Source organism: Erpetoichthys calabaricus, chromosome 11 (assembly GCF_900747795.2).
Source record: "Erpetoichthys calabaricus chromosome 11, fErpCal1.3, whole genome shotgun sequence".
NCBI classification, from domain to species: Eukaryota; Metazoa; Chordata; class Cladistia; order Polypteriformes; family Polypteridae; genus Erpetoichthys; species Erpetoichthys calabaricus.
The window spans coordinates 134,846,194-134,869,827 of NC_041404.2; the positions used below are offsets into that span (position 1 = coordinate 134,846,194).

Consider the following 23,634-nt stretch of genomic DNA (forward strand, 5'->3'; position numbering starts at 1 on the left):
AAGAGGAAGCCACCGGGCAAGGTGGGCATCATCTGCCAGCATGAGGCTCATAGGGATCCTGGCTATGAAGACCCTAAAAGCCATGCCACTCCTGGTCAGTTAACTGGTCAACATGCTAGTCAGTAGTGGTCACTCACAGGGGCCAGCCTCGCCCAAGTCACCAGTCTGTGCCAAGCTGAACCCCAAGGCATTTTTAAAGCAGAGGCATGCAGTCGACCCTGGGGGAAAACAACAGGTGGCCCAAAAAGACCAAAGGAGAGGGTCTGAAGGGACGAGGGTGAAAAGCCAACTGGCACAGGGCAACTGAACTTGAGACCCCTTCTGGTGTGACATTTGGAGGGGACTCAGCCATCCTCAGAGCAGGTGAATAGGGCAGTAAAGCCCTCCTAGCACCAAACCCATCTGCACCACATGCCACGTCCACTGGGCGAGTGAAGTCACTTTAGTCCACCTTCCCTCGACTCATGCCAAGGCAATATCCCATTGAATGCCCACCTGTCACCGACTGTTCAAATGTCTGCTTGGGTCGTTTACCCCTGGCACACAGACTGCCCCTGAATGAATGAATAAACTGCATAGCCCAGTAACTGCCAAGCTTTGCTCACACCAAGCCAGTTCTTGGAGGGCACCTTCACAAGAGTGTGGCACCACGACAGCTCAGAGATCCAAATGTGGGGGCGGGGGGGGGCACATTTTCAACAGAAGAATATTGGGATATGGAGCCCCACAAGAGGCACATTCCAGGATTTATGCTCTCCAGAAGGAGGGCACCGGGCCAGCCAGGGTGGCATCACACACTTGTGGATGAGCTCTCAGAGGGGGCTTTGGCCGTGCCAGCGCTGTTCAAATCCAGAAAATGCAAAACGTCACCTCTGAGAATTGAAAGTGAAACTTGTTTGGGGGTCCAAGCTAGACGTTTTGGTGACATTGTGCCCTGCAGGTCTCCTCTGAAGAGTGGGCCCTGTGTACAGTGCTACACAATCAAGCGCGGCTGTACGCCAAGCCTGCCCAGTCGGACTTGTGCCCATGCAAGATGCCCAGAACAAAAGGCACCTGGTGCCATTCCTGGCATGAGGGTTAGGGTTAGGGGCCGACCCCTGAGGACATCTATCCTTGTGTTTTCTGGTGCCAGTCTGTCAGAAGTGCTTAATGAAGTTTGTGGACGTTTTCTGATTTTGGCCTCCTCTGCAGTTCACCGGACCACCAGGTTTGTGGCCAGTGCTGTTCACTTGCACTTTAGGGACCCCTGGGGGGGGTCAGTCCTGTCACCTCGACGCCAATGGGGCCTTCTTGAGCTGTGCTGGTGACTGGCCAAGAGAATGAAATCAGCCTGGTCACGGGGTCTTGGTGGTCCTAAGAACGACTTCTGAGTGCTTCCTGGCTCACTGGTATGAGAAACCCCCCTTATGACATAACATTGGCCTCGACTTGATGTCCAGTTATGTGCGACCTTGAGCTCTTTGGGGTCCCCCTATTTTCAGTCTTCTAGACCCTCTTCTTTTTCAGGCCCCCCATATTGTGAGCAGGACACAACACCTTTATGATCAAAGACCCTAATGGGGGCCACAAAACCCATGGAGTGTCGTTTTATGCTGTTTGGAGTTTGCTGAGCACCAGCAGATAATCATCACTGTACTGGTGGTCCGAGCCCCCCAATAGCCACTCCCAGAAGGTTCAAAATGTCAAACCTAAGCATGTGGGCTGTCGTTTTGACCATTCGGGGTCCGTGATTAGGAGCTGGATGTTATTTTTGATTTGTGTCTGCGGACCCCCATCGGAGGGTGACAAAGGACACTTTTCTGTTACAATTGAGAAGGCCCAGACATGGAATGTTTCACAAGTCCGATGTCCTTCTACCCCTGAAGCCAACCCTGACATGTCTGCCGAGTGCCTTCATGATTGTGGACCTTGAATGGCTGAAAATGTCATCCGTCGTGCTGCGGTTTGAAACTCCTAGGAATGACTCTTAGGGGCCGAGGACCACCAATGAAGACTCCCTGATCAAACAGCACAAAACGTCACTCCGCACGCCTGCCATGTTCGGTGGGTGAGCCCCTCGGGTCGCTTGACGCACAACTTCAAGTCCTCGTGCTCGTTTTTGCTGAAGACCCCCATTGGTTTATTCCTCATCATTTCCTGCACCAAAAATGAGGGTTCTTGGGGGACCAGAGGGTCAAAATTAGGGGCAAACCCAAAAAACTCGCATAACCAACTGGGCATCAGGACGAGTCCAGTGAGGGGGCACCAGCACGCATGCAGAAGTCCTACTCGGGACCACAGCAGAGCACATCATGTGACCACTAGCAGGTGGCATTGAATTTCAGACTTTGTGTGTCTGTCGGTCAGTTGATGCCACCGAGATGGCAGATCTCACATTTTCTTCTGCAGACCTGCGTAAATAAAACCGGAGTGTGTGTCATGCCAGGACGTGAAAGTCACCATACAGATGGGCACATTAGGAAAAAACTGCAGTGCCACCCACCAGAAAGACCCTTTAGTTTGGTGAGATCCACAGAAAGATGGCAACAGGTCTGTGACACAGCGACCCTCACTGCACACGAGCACGGGGCACACTTTGGGTGGTCTTCACTTGTCACCCTCCAGCCTGCTCAACATAAAGATTTGTTTTGTAACACCCAAAGACCTGCGATGGACCACTCAACTCCGTAAGGAGCCATTAAAGTACCAGCCTAGTGAAGAAGAACAAGTAGCAGGTGGGCCCACTTCATCATGAAGCCCCCAGCTGGTCAAGCACACCCAGCGTGTCCTGTCAAAGGGGACAAGCAGAATGAACGATTCGCCTCCTTCCACGGGGCTGAAGTTGAAGACCCCGTCCCGCCCGAGCGACCCCTGCTGGCCAGGTCACCACAGACCGTCCGATGTCCGCCTCTGCCGGCCTACCAGGCTCGGCCGACCTGAACGAGTAAGGAAGCGGGCGGCCCGCTGCACGCCCCCCACTCCCCCCCGGAGCAGGAGCAGCCCGCGTCCATCACTCAGCGCGGCCGGCCCGTCGGGGTCCCCCGGGGTCTCCGTGCACGCGCGCCGGCCTGATATTGCGCCTTACTGAGAGCACTCGGCGCCTTCCGCGCTCCGCCAACTCAAACGTGCGACGGCAAAAAGCAACGCGGAGAGGAAGGCGGGCAGTAAAGACGAGCGGACCGGAGGGGTACCTGCGCAAAGCGGCGGCGGACGGCGTCCATGTCTTCGGCCCGGGGCCGGCAGCGCGAGCTCCGCGTGCCGCTCCTTGGTTCCCGTGGGTGGCTGTCGATAGGGGGCGCTGCTCGCGGCGGCTTTCATGCGCTCCCGTCCGGCTTCTCCCGTCGCGCTCTTACGTGGGGGCCCCGCAGCCCCCCAACTGTCTCAGAGATGTCCCCTTACTGACGCTCTGCGCTGGCGTCCTGCCCGGATTAAATGTACAGACACTGGGAGACAGTGGCATCCAGGGGTGGGCACTTAAGTGCCACCTTGAGCTCAGACATTATTGCTGAGTTTTAATTGGATGGGCACTGCCCACCTCCACTCCGGCTGGGGTCTCGTCGTCTCATTCGACGTCCAGCAGCTCTTTGCCTGAAGTGTCTGGTGTGCCCACCTTGGACCCCTACAGGTTTGTCTTCTCCAGGCACTGTCACCTGGCCACAGCCCCACGGTGACATTATCGGCCATGTTGCTAGGATTCAGCTGGACCCTTTAGGTTGAGTGGGCAGGACGTGTTTTGTGAAGTGAGAAGTCGGCCAGCGTGTTGAGCCTGCACTCCCCACCAAGGGGTCCGTTGGAAAGACCACATCCACTGCACAAGTCACCAAAGGTCTGACAGGAGGACTGGGGGGCTGCCACCATCAGTCAGACAACGTTGGAATCAATGGGCTATCCTGTTCTGCAGGGCAGACGTACCCCTAAGTGCCCCCCAGATGGCATAAGCAGCAGTAAAGCACGGGGGTGGCTGCAAGGTCCATTTCCACAGGTCAAGTGAGAGGCAACTGAGATGTGAAAGGGAGTGTGCATTGCCAACCTTGTGCCAGCTGCACCACCATCCATCTAGAAGCCTCTCATGGCTCACCCTGCACTGGTCAATACTGCTGTGCCATGTGGGCAAGAAGCAGATGGGACCAGGCACCAGGGTGGCATCAATGAGACAGCAGGCACCAGCTCAGACAGAGAAGCATCAGCTCTAAAGATGCCAGTCAGTCATGGCAGCCCTGCCAGTCCACTGGCCAATTCGCACCTGCTGGGTGACAGAATGTCACCATCAAGGTTTATTGACCAATGGGGACACACGTGTTGAGCGGGGGAGCTGCTCCTCCACCTCCTGTCTGCCAGGTGTGCCCAGCTGAGCATCTGCCAATGGAGTCATTCCTACCAGGACTGTCAAGACGTGGAAAAAAATGATATCCTGGGCACGCTTGAGCAGTTTAGTGGTCTCCATCGCTATGCCAACAGCGCAGAAGGACCACTGAGCTGCAGAAAAGCCTGCAAGATCCACAATGTCCATTAGGATGGATGGACGGACAGATGGGGGTCTTCCTTCATATTCTGGGATGGGGCACTCCTAGGAAATGAAGCAATGGGCTGAATGGCGTCTGCAGTTGCTGTTGGTACAAGAGAGGCACCAGTCACCCACCTCCAGACACTGCCCGTGGTACCCTGTAAAGGCCCTCTCTGTGCTGCCCGCCCCCCATGTGAGCATCACCACAGCACCATCCCTGTGTGTCCAGCGGTGGTCACCGTCGCCATGCAGCCACTGTGGGTCACCTTCAAGGTTTTCACCCACTCAGAGTGCCAGCCCAGGGACCCTGAGCAGAAGCCTTATATCCCAGAAGATGGACCACCATCTTCCAGTGAGATGACAACAACACAGCGGCCATGAGAGTGGTGTGCCAACCTCAGAACTGAGACCCTGCGCCAGCTGAACCCACAGTTAGGGCACAATCGCCTCTGCTTCTCAGTCTGAGCACATCATACTGGGCTGTGACCAGTTCAAGTGAGTAGGCAGACTGGTAATGCCAGGTGGCCCCACCACCATCATCGCCTTCCTCCAATGGCACCCAAGCTGGATATCTGGTCCAGTAACGTCACAAACGGGCGAGACGCAGCCTTGGCATATGACAATAGCTGGGGACATGAGACGCAGCCCTGGACCCCAAGGTGCCATACCCACGACTGGCTTGTAGTGGCCAGTGCAGACCTCATCCTGGCACACCCATACCCACCTGCCTGGGAAGCTCTGCTTGGCCAGTTGGGGCCCCATCACGGTGCCCACTTGTCTTGTTTTTATGACTGAGGCAGGCTAACCGTTATGATGACGCCACCAAACATCAGGGTACATAATGCCTACTGTGACGGCATTCGCCACTCGAGAGCACTTTCTGTAATGAAATACTCAGACCACAAACAAAAGTAAAACTTTATGAAGATTAAAAATTGAACAGGGGGGGGGGGGCAAAGCAACATAAGGAATTGGCACCAGGTCACCCTACCGGCTGGCATAGCGCGGCTAGCCACAGCTAAGGCCTGACAGGCTTCTTCGCCAATCAAGTTGGGTCACCCACACAATCTGAGGACAGGAGGTCAGACTTAGCCATGTCATCCTTACAGTGCCACAGACTCCATTTCTGTGCCAATAGAGGGCACCACCTGCAATCAGGGAGGCCACTGCATGAACACTGCGGCACCCCTTTGGGCATCAGGCAGACTTCGAGAGGCACATCTTGGTACTGTATGTGTGCCACCTCACTCCAGCAGGGACAGTGTAGGAAAACATCAAAGTGATGAGCTGTGCCAGCAGTACTAACTGATGACCAGGTGGGCTCCACTGCCGCCAGCACCAGGCTCAGAGGTTGGCGGATCTGGGGGGCGCAATACCAGCATTGCCGAGACGCTGTTGCCCGAGGTGAGCCAGCTGCCGCCATCCACTACCAGACAGGCCCCAGTCACATAAGCAGCAGCCCGAACTGGCCCAGGTAAAGCACACCGTGTGCCACGTCCGTCTTGGTGCCAGTCCTCCTCATTGGGATGGTGTGGACGAGTCCACCCGCCTCAGCCGACGAGCCACCTAAACAAGAGGAAGAAGAGGAGGGGGTGGCATGAGAAGTGAGGGTGGCTGGCAGTGGGGTGGGACGGTGCTGTGGGGACCTACCCAGGCGGCGGTATCCCTCTGTGCCAGACACGATGCCAGGGGCAAGGCTGTTGACACGCACATCTGTTTGGTCCCCACTCGACTGCCAGGTGTCTCGTCATTGCATCTGTCAGAAACGAGAAAGAATGTCAGATAACAAACATGGAAGGGTGGGATGAGCGGGGCACACACGTGGAAGGACCACCTGCACCCATGCCCAGCCTGGCCGCGTAGGCTGACAGGTGACTCCATGCCACGCACTCCCAGACATCTTCAGGATATCAAATGTGGTGGAGACCTCAAGACACTTTGACCTGCCCACATGATGCCCGCGGGCCATGAGCGTCACCTGGTGTAAGACGTAGGTCCACATGGCCGGCCAAAGTACAATGGGGGCTTGTGTCACCTGCCAGTGACTTTCCCGCCCCTCGTCTGCCACTGACACGGACATCAATTGGTCCGCTTACCCAGGATCCTGCTGCCCCTCTTCTGAGGACCCACCAGCCATATCAACAGCCACCCCCAGGATGCCCGCTATCTGGGTGGGGCCTCGGTGGACGACGTTCACGTGGTCAGCCCCCTTTTTCTCTCTCTAATCTGCTTGTTGTTATTTTGTCCCTTTGCCACTCTGCTGCTCTATATGGCGCCTTGACACGCACTGTCCAGTCCCTCGATTTGACCCCACAGGTGGTCCTGGTGTGTGTGGCTGGCAGTCAACTGTTTAGTCGCGCTGTGACATTTTATTACTGCACTTTGTCCCTTCAGTCAAGTAACAGGCACCCTCAAAGGAATTGGACTTTAGTAACTCAGGTGGCACGACACGGTCACACGACGGTCACACGAACGAGGGCCACATGGGCTAAAGCAGCTGTTCATTTTGCTTCACAGGCATTTTTGCACTTCCTTCTAATCTGTGCCCGTGTGCCCAACTTAGACGAGAGCAGATGAAGTGTGGCCCGGGTTCGGATCAGCTGTACTTTACCTACTGCGGCCTTGGCAGCGCCCGCATGCACCTGCAGTGCCTGACCCTGTAGCTCAGAGTGGCAGTGATGGTTGACGACCGCTCCGCCGTGGGTCCTGTAGGAGAGAAACAAAAAGTCAGCTTCTGAAGGTGGCAGGTGGGGGGCGAGCCTGTGAAGTTGGGCACAGCCTGGGCACAAGTCAGCGTGACACCACCGGAAGGAGGCCTTGGACGTCCTTCACAACTTTCACCCCCAAACGCACACAAGGACGCAAAGCCAAGTTAATGTCGTCGATCTGGAGACGTCCTCAGGGCAGACGTCCGTGCGAATGCCCATGGTGGGCACCGAGTGCTCCTCACCATGCCACTTATCCTGACGAGGCTCACAGGAAGTGAGGTGGCACTTGGCTCTCTGCACCCTCCTGCTGCAGGGTAAACGATGCCAGGCCATGAGGGTCAAACCTAAAGGCTCAGGAGATGCCAGGCTTTCTATGGTCGCTCGTTTGCATTACACCCTGGCATCCCAGTCCACAAAACAAAATGCAAAGCTCTACAGCACACATTCCCATCCGCTGCCAGGGAAGGAAAAAACGGGCAAAATCCACGGGAATGCCACAGGAACACAGCTAAGGAAGAGACCCACCAGGAGCAGGTCACAAACAGCCGTGAGCTCCCAGACACCGAGTGCCCCCCCGTGCCACCCCGACTCGAGCTCAAAGCTGCTCTTCTCTGCCAAGTCAGTGTGCCAGCCAAATGCCCATACACTGGCCAGCCTACGTGACGCCACTCACCTTCAGGTACTTCTCAAAGACCACCTTGCTGGTGTTAAAGGTGCCCATCGTGTCGATCTCCATGACGGTGCGGAAGGCGTTGAAGGACAATTCGCTCGCGGGGCACAAGAAGTTTCCTGCGGCTCTGTGGAACGACGAAGAAAAGACCACCCTTCACTTGACGGTAACACCCCCAAGTGGGCACCGAGCTCGAGATGTCGGGGACATTAACTGTTGACAAGGATGTCGATGCGCCCAAACTCCCCGAGCGCCTCGTCCACGGCGGTCTCGATCGTCTGGGGCTGGCGCACGTCCAGCTGGAGTGGCAGGCAGCGGCGTCCTGTGGCAGCACGCAGCTTCGTGGCAGCCTGGAACAACACGAGACACGCAAGCGTTAAATGGGGGGCAAAGATTAAATCCCCCCCCCCCGGTGCCATGCGCTTGGGGTCCTGCCAGGAGATCCGCCCCTTCTGCAGCCACCCAACGCCACGTCCAGGTCAAGGTGCTGGCCCTGGTCACGCAGACTCCCCTTTAGCCCCCCTGCCAGTCTAACAGACCACCTCTTTGTTTGCCATTTCCTGTGCGCCTCGTCGTCATCGTCATTCTCAGTCAACGGCGTTTGGATTTTTTTGTGGCAAGGATGGCGAGACGTCAGGAGGGCGTGGAAGGCCAGCAGCGGGCACCCGCCCAGAGTCTGGGCACCAGCAACTTGGCCTTTCTGTTCCTGTACTCCTTCCTTCTTTAATTCAATACACCGGTCAAACTAGCAGACCACCCCTGTGGGCATCACCCCAGGGCTCAGCTGTTTGGCCCCCCTCATCATTTCTCAGGGGTCCTTAGGTTTGCCATTGACAACATTTACAGTGAAACAATCAGCTGTGCCAGGCTTGACGGCCCCCCCAGGGCCCAGTAGGCACACACCCCTGGCTTACATTTCATGTGTCCACCATTAGCGTTGCTGCCCTGTTGAATGCCATTAGCACGCGGCCTGGGTGGGTGGGGGGTCCCTACGGTCAAAGGTGGGCTGCAGCCACCAAGACAGACGGGGGTCAGTGAAGTGACAGCAGTAGCAGTCGGTGGCATCCTAGACAGGCAGGCAGGCAGACAGAGGGAGGGAGAGCGGGGCAGAGACCACCTACAGAGGGCTCAAGGCCTGAAACTGGGCAGCTCGGCGGTCTAACTGCATTCCGGGGGGTCCGGTTCACCTGCACACGCACCTGTGACAGCCGCCTCCGTGTTCCTGCTGGCGATCGCCGTGTCACAGCCCGTGTCTGAAAGACAGCAAATCAAAACGAGCGTCAGCTGCCTGCTGGGACCACCGGGGAGCCCAAAGGATTCTGGACAGGAAACTTGACGCCAGGGGGCCAGCGGGCAAATAAACAAAAAAAAACAACAACCCCCACCCCCCCCACCGGTAGATAAAGTGAAGCCAACAACAGTAAGGCCAGCTGGGTGTTTCTTGTGCCACTCATCAAAGCCCACCCATCAATTCAGTCAGAGCTGCTGCTTCAAACCCCACCCTGAGGCTCCAGCTGGCACGCATAACTAAGGGGCTTCTCTCGGACAGGGCCCGCTGTAGAAAGGCGCTATATAAGCCCTGCCTAGTCGGGAGTTTCCTTCTCCTTTTGAGTGAGCAGACGCTGTGACTTTCACATGTCACCTGTGGGTGACAGGCAGGCATTGACATCACGCTGCCAGGGACAGCCAGGGGCCAAGTTTGAGGACAGGGGTCCGCTAGGTGGGTCATCCATTAGAACCACTGGCTAAACAAACAGAAGGGAGCAGAAGAGGATGTGAGCAGAGCACGGAATTCTGGGATACGCTGGCACCGCTAGGCACAAGTGCCACCTTCTAGAATGCCAACCAGAACTCATAATCCACTTACAATCTGTTCAGGCGGACAGAAGAGCACGACGTCACTTAATGTCACCAATAGTCTTCGAGCCTTGGTGTAAAGTAGCGTGTGGCCACCAACCGGTGGCAGGCGAGATTGAAAGGCTTAGGAAGTTGTAATGGCACACTGAGCCGTGGCCGTGCAGTGCCACCTAAAATGCGCCCTGCCATAGGGGAGGACAACATAGTGGCGTCCTGCGCTGGCCTAAGAACAACGACCTCGTGTCTGCCCGGGTACGCCAGAGCTGAGCTCACATTATGCCTGGCATTCAGTTAAAGCTCAACGGTTTCCTGCCGTGTGTATTGGCATCCTCTGCGCCAGCAAGCTTGTTGGAGTGCGTCACTCTGGGTAGATGACGATGACAGAGTTGAAGGCCAGTGGTCTCTCTCCGGAGACTGCCAGCCCCCGCTGCTCCGTGTGGTCCCTCAATGCCAGTTTATCTGGGTAGTGCCCTTGTAAATCAGGGCTAACCATTTCCGCGTTTCCAGTATGAACTTTTCCACCAATAAAAACATAAAAGACCCATAGAGGTGCCTTTCGTAGCCCCCCGCTGCCCCTGGACCTCTCACCGACGAGCACACACCTCACACACTCCCTCATCAGCTCTAAAGCCGACAATGCCAGGATGTGAGCGGGCACCAGGGGTGGCACCCAGTGTTCAGCGCAGTCAGAGGTGCCACTCACCGCATGAAGATCTCCGCAATCCGGAAGCCGATGCCAGACCCTCCTCCGGTGATGAAGGCCACCTGACCCCTGCAAGAAGACACAAAACTCATCAACCTACAGGGTGGGCAGCAGAAGACCCGCTAGGAATGACCAAAATGGGCAAGGGGGGTTCGCAGGAGACGGGGGCACTACAACTGAGTCAGAAAACCAACACAAGGAAATATATATATTAAAAAAAATGAAGTTGGCACTGCATGCCAGGGACGTGGCCAGGCAGCACAGGGTCCATTACATCTGCCACGCACTGGCATTTAGGTGTTATGGGGCTTTCCTGATGGCCCAGTTAAGATGCCCACCTTGGCCTGAGACTTCTGGCCCCCCTAATCCCCCCCTTCACCAGGTAATGTGCTGGGTGGAAGCGCCCCCCCCCCCCCCCCCTGTTGGCTTTGTCATTCATGATCTTGAGAGGGCCTGCGGTGGGCACATTGTATGGACACAACCCTGGGCAGCGGGCACACGGGGCATCTCACCAAGGAGCTCACCACTCAGGAGTAATGACCTGTCCCTGAGGTCACAGACCCCCCCCCCCCCCCAAGTCAGAAGGCCACTCACCTGAGCAGGTCTGAGCTGTAGAGGTACGAGTAGCTGGGCAGGCAGTCATCCGTCTCCACGTCTTCCGGGGACTCTGGGAATGGGCTCAGGTGTGCCATGGCAGCTGCAGGGGGACAGAGACAGTCAGTCGAGGCCCGGGACCCCAAAGCCGTGTCACTCTTGCGCATATGGGACATTTGCTTTGGGCTCTGATTCTTGTGTCAAAGTGCGGACAGGTGGTGCCAGGTGCCTTGCCAGCTTAGTTTGCATGAATGACCACAGCCCGACATCCTCGGCAGATGAAGCCACGGTGACAAATCATTGGGGGTCCGGAGCTTCACCAGTGCATTCAGGGGCACACGGCCCTCGTTCTTCTTTCACAATTAAAGGGTGGCCCTCTCCAGACCCGTACTTTATTTAGTGAAGGGTAGAAAGCCCACCACGGGCACTCCAGTCACCATATGCTGCAAAGACACTGCCACCTTCAGCTGGTACCTCCGGTCAGAGTGGTTAGTCTGGGTACCCGGGGCAGCTGCAGCCCATTTAAGCCTTCATCGGGCAGCAGGCAACACCACCACCTGGACCGGGCACCAGTCCATCCCAGGGGACGCAATCCACCACAGGGACATGGGGAGGCCATGCAAACGCCACGCTGAGCACACGCGGGGACAAAAACCTAACCAGTGACCATCTGCTGCAGGGCATCGTCTAGGGCCAAGTGCCACCGGCATGATGACAAGAGGCTGCTGCCAATCCACGACCCGCAGCTCAGCTTCAACGCAACGACCCCAACCGTCAACGAGCCGAGAAACGTCATGTTCGTCATTGTCACCTTTGGACAAACGCACAATGGACACAACCGGCTGTACCTGCCGCAGCGACAGTCTGCCAGTTCATGGCGCGAGTCTCTCTATGTGTGCCCAGTGCCACCCTATGCGCCCCATCTGTAAAGTGTGCAGCGCTGGGTCAGCAAAGAGTGACAAAAAATAGGTGAGCCCACTACAAACGTACAACAGCACCGAAAACAGCCTGCTGTCACAATGGTGTCACAAAGCAACAAGAAACGGCACACCGACGTGCCAGCCAAGCCCCTCTCGGGGGGGCACAAAGGTGATTGACCAGAGGGAGCACAGCAGGAAGAAGCCCCTTACGTCCCGACCGATTAATGACGGTGTCTTGCTGCTCTGTGCACGTCGACAGCACAATCCATGCTGGACGGTGACGGGCAAAGCGACGACAGGATGGCAGCACCGGTGAACCTTTTAATACGAGCGGCTCTGCTGACAATCGGAGCGATGGAGGGGCCCAGAAATTCAAACAGTGACACCAGGGGGCCCCACAGCCACTGACCACCTGGACTGGCACCTCGGATCAGGGCACAGATATTGACGGACTTAGAAAGAGCGCACTGGAGGGCACCAGTCACAGCCGGGAGGGGGCGCCGCCTTTCTCAGACTGCCAAGGGGACCGCAGGGTCTCAAAGCGGCACAAGTTGCGATTTCTGTACGTTGTGGTCGCTCGGGTCGTCTTGCCAGGCGAAACCGTTCTGTGCCCAGCAGGACTGTGAAGGAATTCCGCCAAAGTCCGTCAATTGCACCCTGAAGCACTGCACGGTCGCCAAGTCGGGCCATCGCCGACACGACGGGCTGCTGAAGGGCCGCCTTGGTCAACTTAAAGGACTGAGCCAAATGGACGAACGCGCCGTAAAAACTCGCAGCACTTCTCGAGCGCTCGCCGCGGCCCCCGCACTTCAAACACGTTGCGCTCAAACAGACTCGGCCCTTACCTCTCCGTCGTGCTCAGACTTTGACTCCTCGGCCGCTGCCTTCGCCTCCTCCCGGGAACTGTGCGCGCGATTGCATTGGATTGGATTGGCGCAATGGCCAGAGCGCTCATGGGAATTGTAGGCGGCGTCGCGCGTTACTGCGCAAGATCGCCTACATGATGTCATTGAGCCCGCCGCCCGCCATCTTGCCCAGGTATGAGAGGCTCAGTATCGCTAGATTCCATATACTTTATTAATCCCCAAAGAGAAATTCAAATGCATACCGTAGCCAAACGAAAAACATAAAATGCACAGATGTTGACACAAAGTACAATGTAAGACAATAGAATAAAAACATACTGTACAATAATATACACAAAAAACGTACATTGAAGTTTTCCTATTTTCCCCTACGGCTGCTGCTTGTTGAGCTGCTGAATGGCCACAGGCAGTGACGACCCCAGAGGTATGAGGCTGGCTAAAAGTGCACCCAGACAGCGCCCCCTGGAGGAAGGAGATGAGAAGATTTGCTCACAATGGCATCCCAATCTTGCCACCCTTGGCTTTTCGACAAAAGTGTCCACCTGAACGCTGAAACTGGCGAAGTTGGAGATCACCATGTAGACCACAGGGCCGCTGCTGCTGAACTTCCAGTTTGTGCTGACAGGTTGTTGTGGCAGAGTGGACTGGCAGCTTCTGCAGGAGGGCACCACAGGGCCATGGAGTGATGGCATTGCGAGGAAGGTGGCATAATTTGAGGGACTCGAATCATTACATTGATTATGTGAGAAAGACCTTGAGGTTCTTTTTATTAGAATTGTTTGCTCTTGATGCCCAGTGTTGTGCCACAAATCCCACCCAAGTGCCCATCCATGTCTGTTGATTAGCCACTCCAGGGGGCATGCAGATTGTGCCCTGAAACCTCGGACTAGGAGGACCCCTGGCCTGCCAGTCTGCCCCTCCCTGAGCAGCACCTCCACTGTGCCCACAAAGAGGCACATAAAACCACCCTGTGCCAAGGGGCACAACCAAGAGGTGGCAAGATTGGTCATGAAATCGGTCAGAGACAAGGGGCCTGGGGTCAAGCCAGCGGTCAACTTATGGCCAGGTTTTCCTGCCCACCTCTTCTTTCAACTTGTGTCATGCCCCTCACAAATGGCACCAGTCAAGGCCACAGCAGATAGTCATAATTTGACAAAAAGACTGGTGAGCCACAGACTTGATGGCAGCCAAGTGACTGGCATGCAGAGACTGATGAAGGTCTGTCACACCTGTGCCCACCTTCACCAAACTGCCCTCAGAGGATTGGACTTTTATAAAATGTCGAGCTATTGGTGAAGGCTTGCGCCACAAGGGTGGCAGGTGACCCTGGCATACCTCTAATGTTCAGGGCCCAGCAGGCACCTCGGGTAACGTTCAAGTCTCCAGAGAGAAGCAGCCAAGATGAAGCTCTTCTTATTGAGAGCAGTGGGCAGATGCAGAGAAAAGCGAGGCCCGCAGGAGGCTGCCCGCTCTTTGTTTAGATCCACAATGCCACCACCTTCATCCTCTCAAAATGGAGCAGGAAGTGGCTGCAGGAAAGGCGGAGAACATCAAATGCCCATCTGAGCGATGGCACGCATTCAAAGACTTGAAATGAGCGTTTATGCTGGGGACTTGGGCAGCACGAGGTCAGCTGTTGGGCCCTCAGCCTGGCACCATCATGCTCTTTATTTGCCACCAGCAAGTTATCCTTGACAGAACAGGGGTACTGCCCGCCTTGGCCAATCTCACAGGAGCGCCACACTGACCTCACACAGCACTCAGAGTGCTCACATTGGTAAAGTTGGCATCGATGGTCTAACAGTTGGGCAGTCTGTGCCAAGATGATGCTCAGGGCGACACCCCCCCAAGCAGCCTCTTCATGTGTAAGGGGGTCCTGCAGCTGGAGGGGGCATGAAGAGCGCGGGTGTTCAGACCCCCCCCCCCGGTGACAGACAAAAGGCAGCCATTGTGTCAGGGAGTCACATGACTTTTATTTTTTGGGCTCAATGTACAAAACCATCAGGTAAGAGATGACCGGGCACTGCGGTGGTCCTTTGGTGCCCACGAAGGCCTCAGACACGTGGCAGCTGAATGTGATTGGACGAGTCGATTTGAACCACTGACCAGACCAGCGGGCAGCTTCAGGCCAAGTGCCCAGAGGGGCAAAGACGGGATGACACAAAGGGGTCCCACGTAGTCAGGTGTACCAGAAGACCCCACCTGTCGAGACTGGGCAGAGTGCCAACAGCCTGCCCACTACCAGCTTGTCCAGTGGAAGAATGAAAGCATCAGGTGGCTGGCGAAACACAATGAAGAGCTGCTTCGTCTACAAGATGGACGACAGGACACACCGGGACCACCCTGCCCGCCCCACAAAAGGGCACCATTACTTTGAACCACTTTCACTGGCAGCCCACATGTCCTTTCATATCCCCCTCAAGTGCCCACTGCCCGTTGAAGCTCCTCTTGATAAGAGCTGCTGCTGGTACGGACAAGTTCACATCTTACCAAGATGCCCTCTCAAGTGCCAGGTGTGGAATGGCAGAGGTTTAAAGCAGGGCAGTCAATGGGCACCAAGGCAAGGCTTTCATGAAGCAGATGTTGCATGCCAGTCCTGAAGACACTGCTGGTCACGCCTGATCGCACGGCCCCCCCGCCACGAGGGTACCCACTGAGAAAGGCACTATAAAACGATACGGAGAGGTAGTTAAAAGACGAAGTGTCTCGATGCCCCGGGCCAGGAGCTCTGAAGAGGTGGCACTAGACTGGGCACCTTACCAGCACTGAAAGATGGCATTTAGGACTCTCCTCATCTAAAGGGGGGCACTTCGTCAAACAATTCATTTATTGTCTAAAATCACAGAGGGACTCGTCCACTGGCCCGTCATCAAGTGGCAGCGACGCCACGTCCTGCAGACAGAAATGGGGCCCACCGGGCACGGCTTTGGCATGCCTTAGCGGCAGACGTGGCCCACTTGTGCAGTTTCATTGTTTTGGCAGGTGGTCTTTGGTGAGTTTAGGTCACGTGAAGGAGGAAGGCTGCCCGCTACTTGAGGGAGTGGCACACCCGTGGAGGTAGCCATTGTCTCTGGTCCTATGCCAGCCACTCCCTGTGCCACCGGGCTCCTCACACCTGGTAGGTGTTGCTGTGGTCGCAGCACTCCCAGTCCACCAGCTCTCGCCGGTCAAACCAGAGCTGGATCTCCCGCTGGGCACCATCCACCGAGTCGCTGGCATGAACCACATTCCTGGGGGGAGAGAGAGAGAGACAGAAAGTAATAAAGAGCCTGGTGCCATCCTGCCATGCATGGCCAACCACTGTCTTCTTGTCGAGACCACCAGGGTGGAAGCACAATCCCACCTGCTGATGTGCACGCTGAAGTCCCCCCGGACCGTCCCTGGAAGAGCTTCAGCCGGATTGGTGTCCCCGACCATCAGGCGGGAGGTGCGGACGACGTTGTGGCCTTCCCACACCTGGGCAGGAGAGAAATCACAAGGGCACTGCGTCAGATAATGGGGGGGGGGGGGGGAACAAGGCGTCTGTGCCAGGTCCCCCCCCTTCAACAAGGCGCTTTACAGAGGACCACCATACGAGGGGGTCTCGACTACGCACCATCGCCACAACGGGCCCGGAGCTCATGTAGCGCAGAAGGTTTGGGTAGAAGGGCTTCTTGTGGAGGTCGTGGTAGTGACGCGCCAGGAGGTCCTCGGGGGCCTGGAGGAGACAAATAAAGAAAGAAAGGGGTCGGGCATCTCCAGGGGCACCAGCACACCCACCCACCCACAGCCACATGGCAAACTGGCCCAGGCGATGACAGAGTGTCTTGCTAAACGTGAAGCCCCAGAGTGCTGCCAACAAGCTAGGAGAGCCCGGCTGGCACACCCACACAAGTGCCATCTAGACCGCTGAAACAGCCCCCTTGACAGCCACTCACTGAGACCACCAGGTCGTCACCGCCAGTCTCCACTCTGGTAGGCATCTCGAGAGAGAGCAACAAAAAGGGTGGGCTGGGGGGCACTAGGGGGAGCGCCACAATGCTGGCACACTTTATTCTCCCCACACGGCGACTCACCTTGAGGAACTTCATGGCCACCAGTTTGAAGCCCCTCTGCTCGAAGCGCTGGATGATCTGCCCGATGAGCTTCTTCTGAACGCCGTCAGGCTTCACCGCAATCAGAGTCCGCTCTGCCACCCCGGCGATGCCTGAAACACAAGGGGGCACAGCCAGGTCAGCCCACCGCCAACCACGGGGCAGACCCCTAAAGTCAGAAACGGGCCCACACCTCAGCCCAGCGGGGGGCAGTCGATGGTCAAACTCTGTGGTCCGATATTGGGGGGGGGGGGTCTTGACCATTCACTGACTGGACTGGCACCTTCAAGAATCACGAGGACCGACAAACAGGCAACTTGTCGCCACACAGCTGGAGTGCATGGGGGCTTCACATTCGGGGGGCTCCGACGGTAACAGAGGGAGAGCACGGAAGGAACGGCGGGGGTCCGAGTGTCTTGATGTTGCAGAAGACCCCCAGCCGTTGGCACCATTAGGACACCAGCACTCCGGAGGATATGAATGAACACAACACAGGCGTAAAGATCGGGGGGCTTGTAAAGTTCTGAAGCAGACCCCCTCGTGACGGCGCCCCCCCCCCCCCGAGTGTGGAGAACGTGACGACCCTAGTGGGGGGCTTCCTGTCACAGTCCAAAGATGGGGTACTCTGGGGGTCCTAAAGTGTGCAGACCCCCGTGACCCTGTTGAGGACTAAGCGGGTGGGCGGGCACAAAGGGGGCCCATTCTTCTCATTTCATGTCATTTCTTTTTGGTCACAATTCATCCTTTTCTAGATTTTCATGCCACTTTATCCTGAGCAGAGGGACAGGGACAGGGAAGGTGGCGCAGACCCCTGAAGCACAAAGTTCTTCTCCTTTAGCGTGTGCCAATTAGATATCCTACATCTCACTCATCAGATTACTGTGTGCCAGCTTTGCCAGTCAGTATGACCCATGTGACCATGTTGGGACAAGAAAAGCTCAACTGAAAGTTTAAAACGGCACCCACCTTGTCACAGGGTCATTAAAATCAGGGTGGTCCGCTGCCATTCACAATGTAATGGAGGCTCACAGTGAAGTCTGTCACTGTGGGTCAAACTGGCTGGCACACTTGGCACATGCAAACTCACATTGGGCCAGGAAAATCTCAACTGCAACATAAACATCAACGTGAACCCAAGTCATTAAAGATGGCAATGTGACAAATGTGCCAGTCAAGCTGAGCCCGCTGTCACATCAGTCGGACTGCAGCTTAACAAAGGCATTTCACAGAGCCCCATGCCATCTAACCCTCTGCAGTGCCCACTAAACATCGAATTCCACTCACTAGATATGGGAATGTGCCAACTTTGCCTGTTAGTTTGACCCACGTGCCCAACTTAGATACCACAAAGGCACCCGTGACAATAAGGGCTGCCCAACATCACTTCACGCTTTCCTGTGCCCATCAAACACCAGGGTACGTCTCACTCATTAGATACGACAGTGTGCCAAGTTGGTCGTTGAGCCAAGTGGACGTAACCCATCAGGTCGGCTAGCGGGGGCCAATACAACACAAACAGAGACCACCACGGTCACCCACCAGAGGCCTCCCGCTGGCTTGCCAAGCTCAAAAGGTGTCAAGACATGGGCAGCAGGACAGACGACGCCATCGGCAGACTCCACAGGGTGGGCTGCTGCTCCCACATGGTCACCTCGGCCCCCCTTGGACTGAAGCTCAGCCTGGCAGAATGAGCTCGATGAGGGGCTCTGATGTCATTCAACGGTTCAAATAAATAAAAGAGAGAGCTCATCTTCATCATCGGCCAGCAGGACTCTGAAGGCCACCACGGTGCCCCCCGTCACACTCCTGTGTTTTATTCATTTGTTCAGTCAAACAGAGGGTTAAATGAAAGGGTTCTGTTACTGGAGTGCCCGCCATACCAACAACAGGGGGCTTCTAGCTCTACACCCAGGGCGCACTTTGACAAGATGGTGGTCTTCCCAAGTTTAGCGATGGTGACAGAGGACCAAACTGTGACCCACAGGGACACCGCTACGTCACTACGGGGCCACACGAGCAGCTTACTGACGTGAACCTCAGCGGCCCACCAACGAGGCTCTTCAGTGTTAGGGGTGATGCCCCCCCCCCCCATTAAGGGCCGAGCTCGGCGGACTGTGCCAGTCACTGCCCCTGAAGCGCACAAACAGCTTTGGGGTCACCCACAGAGTTCATCGGGGCAGGCGGGCTTCTGCCAGCCAAATCGGGCAAACAGCACAGGGCAGCAGGGGCCGATAAACGAGCAGACAAACACGAGTGACCTTGACAAGGGGACCCGTCAGCTGTCAGGCAGCCACTCCAGGAATGTCACCGAAATAGAAGGCCCTGGCACAGCCCCAGGCCCGCATGGCAGCGGCAAGACACCTTCAAGGGCGGGGGAGCCAAAAAGAGAAACGGAAGTGAGGAGTCCTAGGGGGGCGCCATCCCGAGGGGCTGATGCCAGCCGTCACTTCAAACGAGAGTGAACCTCGAGGCAGCCACCCAAAGGTCCAGGGAGGGCCAGCAGGACGCTCCTCACCATCCGTTCCAGCAGTCGGCCGCCCCTCCGCGGCTCGGCTCCCGGCTCTCCGCCGCCTGTCCTGCACGAACCAGAGGCGCTGAAAGCGGACAAACCTCCGGAAATGGCCAATGCCAGGGGTGATCATTTTAGGTGGGCAGCCGCTTCTGACAGGCTGGCTCTTCTCGTCGCCGAGTCCCAGTCAGTCCGTGACATCTTCTTCCGCCAACTCAAACGGCTGTCAGGTCCCGGCACGCGACCCCCACGAATTACCGGCAAAAACAAACAGCGGCGTGCGCGTCCACGCGCGGCTCCGAAGGCGGGCTCTCCACCGGAAGTGACGACCAGCCCGCGCACGTTGCACTCGAGCGCAGCCGCCGTCGTCGCCTCTCCAGGACTTGAAACTTTTTGAAAGTGCGCCGAGCCACCGAAAGCTCCGGAATCCCCCCCGAAAAAAACAAAAAGCGGCTGACGGCCGGCGGCGAGGCGACTCACCCGACTTGGTGCTGTACGAGTCCAGGCGGAGGCACCCGCGGACAGGCTGGCGGCCTCTCTCTGCAGCCCATGCCACGGCTGGACTCTCCTTGGCGGCGTGCGATCCGCTCACACCCCGGGGACTGTGCAGCAGGCTGCGAAACACCAGGCACCGATGAAGCGGCAGCACCACCATGTCGACTGGGCGACCTCGCTTAAAAAGGAGCAAACGGTTAAAAAGGCAAATAAATAATAAAGTCACTAAAAGGAGCCTCCGCGCGCCCGCACAGCGTGCCTCTCGACTGCTGCGCTTCCTCTCCGCTTTTCATTTAAAGCCAGGCTTTGGCCCCGCCCCTCACGTTCAGCTGGCGTGGCCGGGGGGCATCCCGAGGGGAGTCCGTGCAGTCCGTTGTGGTGGTGGTTGGGTTTTGGGGGGGTTGGGGACAGGTTACTCCTCGGCTGTCGGCGCCTGTGGACCCCCGCGCTTTCTCGCTCTCTCTCGTACGCTCTTTCCGGCGCGTGCCCGTGTCTTCTATTGGTGTGCCTGGGGCTCCACAAGCGCGCGCGTGTCTTATTACGCCTCGGAGGGGGGCGCGCGCGTACTAACAGCGCCGCAAGTGGCCGTCCCGTCCGGGGTTTGTTCCAGCTGTGATTTATTAAAGTAAGGGGCTACAGCGGGGGTTCCTCGTAGTCTTTATTACGCTCGTTGACATAAACACGTTTGCGCTTACGAGCTGCTTCCATTACATTACATGTGCCAGTCTCCAGCGTTGGTAGTTAAGTGGCACCATCTATGCTATTTGTCCCTCCATGTACAGCCTGCCACTGTTGGGATGCTTTCCAAGTTATCATTTGTAGGTGGGAGTTGGCACATGCCAGGCGCCAGCTCTCTGTAAATAAACAGCAGCTCATCATGGCAGAGGTGGAGCCATTTGTGCCCGCTTTAATTTCTTCTGCCCACCGTTACTGGTCATGTGCCATTTGTTTTGTTCCACATCGAAGACTCAAGAAGTGTCACTTCCCAGACTTCCTGGTTACACAACAATATTTGTGATGTGACGTTTACTACAAACAAGTCTGAGGCCGTTCACAAAACCACTAGGGGCAAGGTGGCACCAGTCCTGTGAGACACAAACGGGTGGCATAGCCCTCGAGGGTCCTGTGGTGTGTAAGAAGGGCGATAAACAAAATAAAATGAAAATGCTGTGGGCTTTGTGATGAGATTGATGGCTGGACAGGGACACTTGCCAGAATCCATTGGCATTAATGGTGACACGGAGTCATCGGGCCCAGTGACTGAGTGTCCACTATCTGGTCCCATAGGCTCTGAGCAGCCATTGGTTGGTTGGAGCCCACAAGACAACTAAAAGGGTCATGTGACCCCGCCCCCAGCCTATCACATGCTTGAGCATGACTTTGATTTATCAGACTAGTGGTGGGAACAGGAAGTGGAGGTGAAGGTGGCACTCAACGGAGGACATGCCAGGCAGGCACACACTGCAGATCATGAAGATAAAGAGCCAAGTGAACACGGGCAGTCTGTCCTGCCATGCCAGCTTCTATCATTTTACACGACTGGTTGACAAAGGTGAAAAGGTCAGCTCGGACAATTTGGGCACCTTGGTGCCCGACCCAGAAATTCAGTTTGTGGAATGCGACTGTAGAATCTCCTCTTCACCATCCGTCTGTGTGGGCACAGCACTAGGAAGGATGAGCACATGGCAGAGGGGCACCCCGTCTCAAAGGTGCTTTAGAGTCCCCGCAGCCTGGCAGTCGTCACCACAATTGTTAACCCCTGAGCTGCCATGCCACAGACGAGTGGGCCGTGTCCTCGGGCTCAGCTGCACAAGATAGGAGTGCAGGGGACCAGGCGGTGGCCAGCAGGTACCTGCCCACAATGCCAAGGCCACCCGTGTCACGCAGCACCCCAACACACACACAGACACAGGAGGAAGGCCTCGGCGAGGGCACCTGTTAAATTGGGACACCAGGCTGCAGAAGTTTAAAACAATCTCATCATTTTAATAAAATGTCCATAATAGGGGGAAAGAAAAACAACAAACCACGCGCAGACGCACACACACACACGCGCACACTCTGTACAAAATTGAAAAGAACAAAAGTCAAAAACCAGGAGAGTCGAGCGGCACGAGAATAAAATTAACAATTAAAAAGGGGTCCTTTGGTTTTTTTTTTTTTTCTTTCTTTTTTTCTTATAAAACAACTCGCTAAAATGTAAGCACTTTGGAGGGTCCTCGGCCCCCCACTGGAATGGTCCGCACGTCCGTTCACAGTCTCCCTCCTCCACTGAAGGCGATGTGTAAATTAAAACCACACACACACACACGACAAGTATACCAGGAAAAGTGCTAATGCAAGGCCACCTGCCTGCCCGCCCGCACAGTGGAATGATGCCCAGGTGGCAGGCGCTCCATACGGACATTCAGGAAGTCGGCCAAGCTTCGGGGGTCCTCAATGGCTCGGGTCACTGGTCCGGCGGAGGGGGCACCCCGGGGCGGCGCGCTGCCTCTGGAGTTCAGACGCCGGTCTCGAGATCGGCCCCCCCCTGCCAGTCGCTAGAGTTTCACCGTCCCAGGTGGCAAACTGCTGTTGCAAAGTCTGTAGTACCGCAGGTCGTTCACCAGCCTGTGCACACTCTGGGTGAAGGAAGGCAGGTCCTGTAAACAAAGGGCACAGCGTCAGTCGGGATCGGGGGGGGGGGGGGGGGGGGGGGGGGGCAGCAGTTCAAGACCCTCGGCACGTCACAAGCACATGAAGCAATCCGCTTACACAAACCGAGGGCAGCGCCACGAGGACCTGTAACGCCAGCAGGGCTGGGGGATGCCAGCTGACACGACTTTCCAAAGTGCCAATAGCGTGCCTGTGCTCACGCTTTAGGGGTCTGGCAAGCACCCATTGGCTGTCAAGTGTCACATGCTTACACAAGCCTCGCCCCCTCAACTTCAAACCTGCTCAGACTACAAAACAGGGGGTCCCCCAACAACGGCCGCCCCCCCCCCCCAACACGATTACGTAAATGGGTGACATCACCCGCCGCTGGCCGAGCCACCGCTCACCTGGTCCATCTTGAAGTTGCGCCCCAACACCGTGCGCTGATTGGAGTCCACGCCATGGCAGCTGCTGAGGAACTCGGGCAGGAAGGCAGAATAGAAGCCGTCAAAGTCGACAGACGCCATGTTGTAGACGGCGAGCGCGATCTCGTCCTGCAGCAAGTCGTGGCTCCTGTGCACCAAAACCTGCAGCAGCACGTTGATGAAGTGGAAGAGCATGGAGGTGCGGAAGAGCTTCTGGAAGACAAGAGAAAAGGGGAGCCATCAGCGCCAGCCCGCGGGCACCCCAAAATACATCACAAAACGGGCAGCGGTGACCTCTCACCTTGTGGTACAGCTTCTGTTTGCCGTTCAGGGACTCCAAGTAAGACAAGTTCTGTCGGAATATGTGGATGTCTGGCTGGAGGAACGACTGCCCAAAAGCCTGCCAAGGGGAGCACAACGTGAAGAAAGAATCAATCAAAACGGGTACAGGTGCCCAGCAACACGCCCAAGTACAGCAGAGCCCAAAATGGACCACCTTGAGTGTCTGGGGGGCCCGTTTATTCTCATTATTGACAATTCACACCCAAGATGATCCCATGCAAAAATCGGGAATACCAGGGGCTTGGGCACAGCCAAGCAGAGTGCCACCCTGAACGTGAAGACTCCAGGCTCGTCGTTTACACTGCGCCACTTCACAAAGCCAAACAGGCTCAATCCAGATTAAAGGCAAGTTATG

The 23,634-nt window shown here is 56.4% G+C and overlaps 4 protein-coding genes across 4 annotated transcripts in view; 1 reads left to right on the plus strand and 3 right to left on the minus strand.

Moving 5' to 3' along the window:
* mrps34 (mitochondrial ribosomal protein S34) overlaps positions 1 to 23,634 on the plus strand; it is a 149,371-nt gene that overhangs the window by 38,349 nt on the left and 87,388 nt on the right. The gene's annotated exons all lie outside the window — the stretch shown is intronic.
* On the minus strand, positions 5,388 to 12,742 carry decr2 (2,4-dienoyl CoA reductase 2, peroxisomal). Its single transcript, XM_051934034.1, is given in 11 exon segments — positions 5,388 to 5,946; positions 5,949 to 6,049; positions 6,134 to 6,200; positions 6,202 to 6,239; positions 7,095 to 7,189; positions 7,851 to 7,986; positions 8,070 to 8,224; positions 9,075 to 9,111; positions 10,420 to 10,490; positions 11,016 to 11,118; positions 12,502 to 12,742. Coding segments are annotated over 11 exon segments (1,089 nt in total). The 5' UTR covers positions 12,626 to 12,742; the 3' UTR covers positions 5,388 to 5,784.
* nme4 (NME/NM23 nucleoside diphosphate kinase 4) lies at positions 14,750 to 20,134 on the minus strand. Its single transcript, XM_028813962.2, has 5 exons — positions 19,864 to 20,134; positions 16,857 to 16,987; positions 16,397 to 16,498; positions 16,145 to 16,257; positions 14,750 to 16,031 (listed from the first exon to the last, which is right to left on the minus strand). The coding sequence occupies exons 1-5, from the start codon at positions 20,036 to 20,038 to the stop codon at positions 15,911 to 15,913; spliced, it is 642 nt and encodes a 213-aa protein (XP_028669795.1). The 5' UTR covers positions 20,039 to 20,134; the 3' UTR covers positions 14,750 to 15,910.
* Positions 22,415 to 23,634, minus strand: part of xpo6 (exportin 6) — a 34,543-nt gene continuing 33,323 nt past the window's right edge. Inside the window, exons 22-24 of the mRNA XM_028813954.2 lie at positions 23,239 to 23,337; positions 22,920 to 23,150; positions 22,415 to 22,520 (exon numbers count right to left, since the gene is read on the minus strand). Of these exons, the coding sequence (XP_028669787.1) occupies positions 22,419 to 22,520; positions 22,920 to 23,150; positions 23,239 to 23,337 (432 nt within the window). The 3' untranslated portion in view covers positions 22,415 to 22,418. The remainder of the gene's footprint in view (positions 22,521 to 22,919; positions 23,151 to 23,238; positions 23,338 to 23,634) is intronic.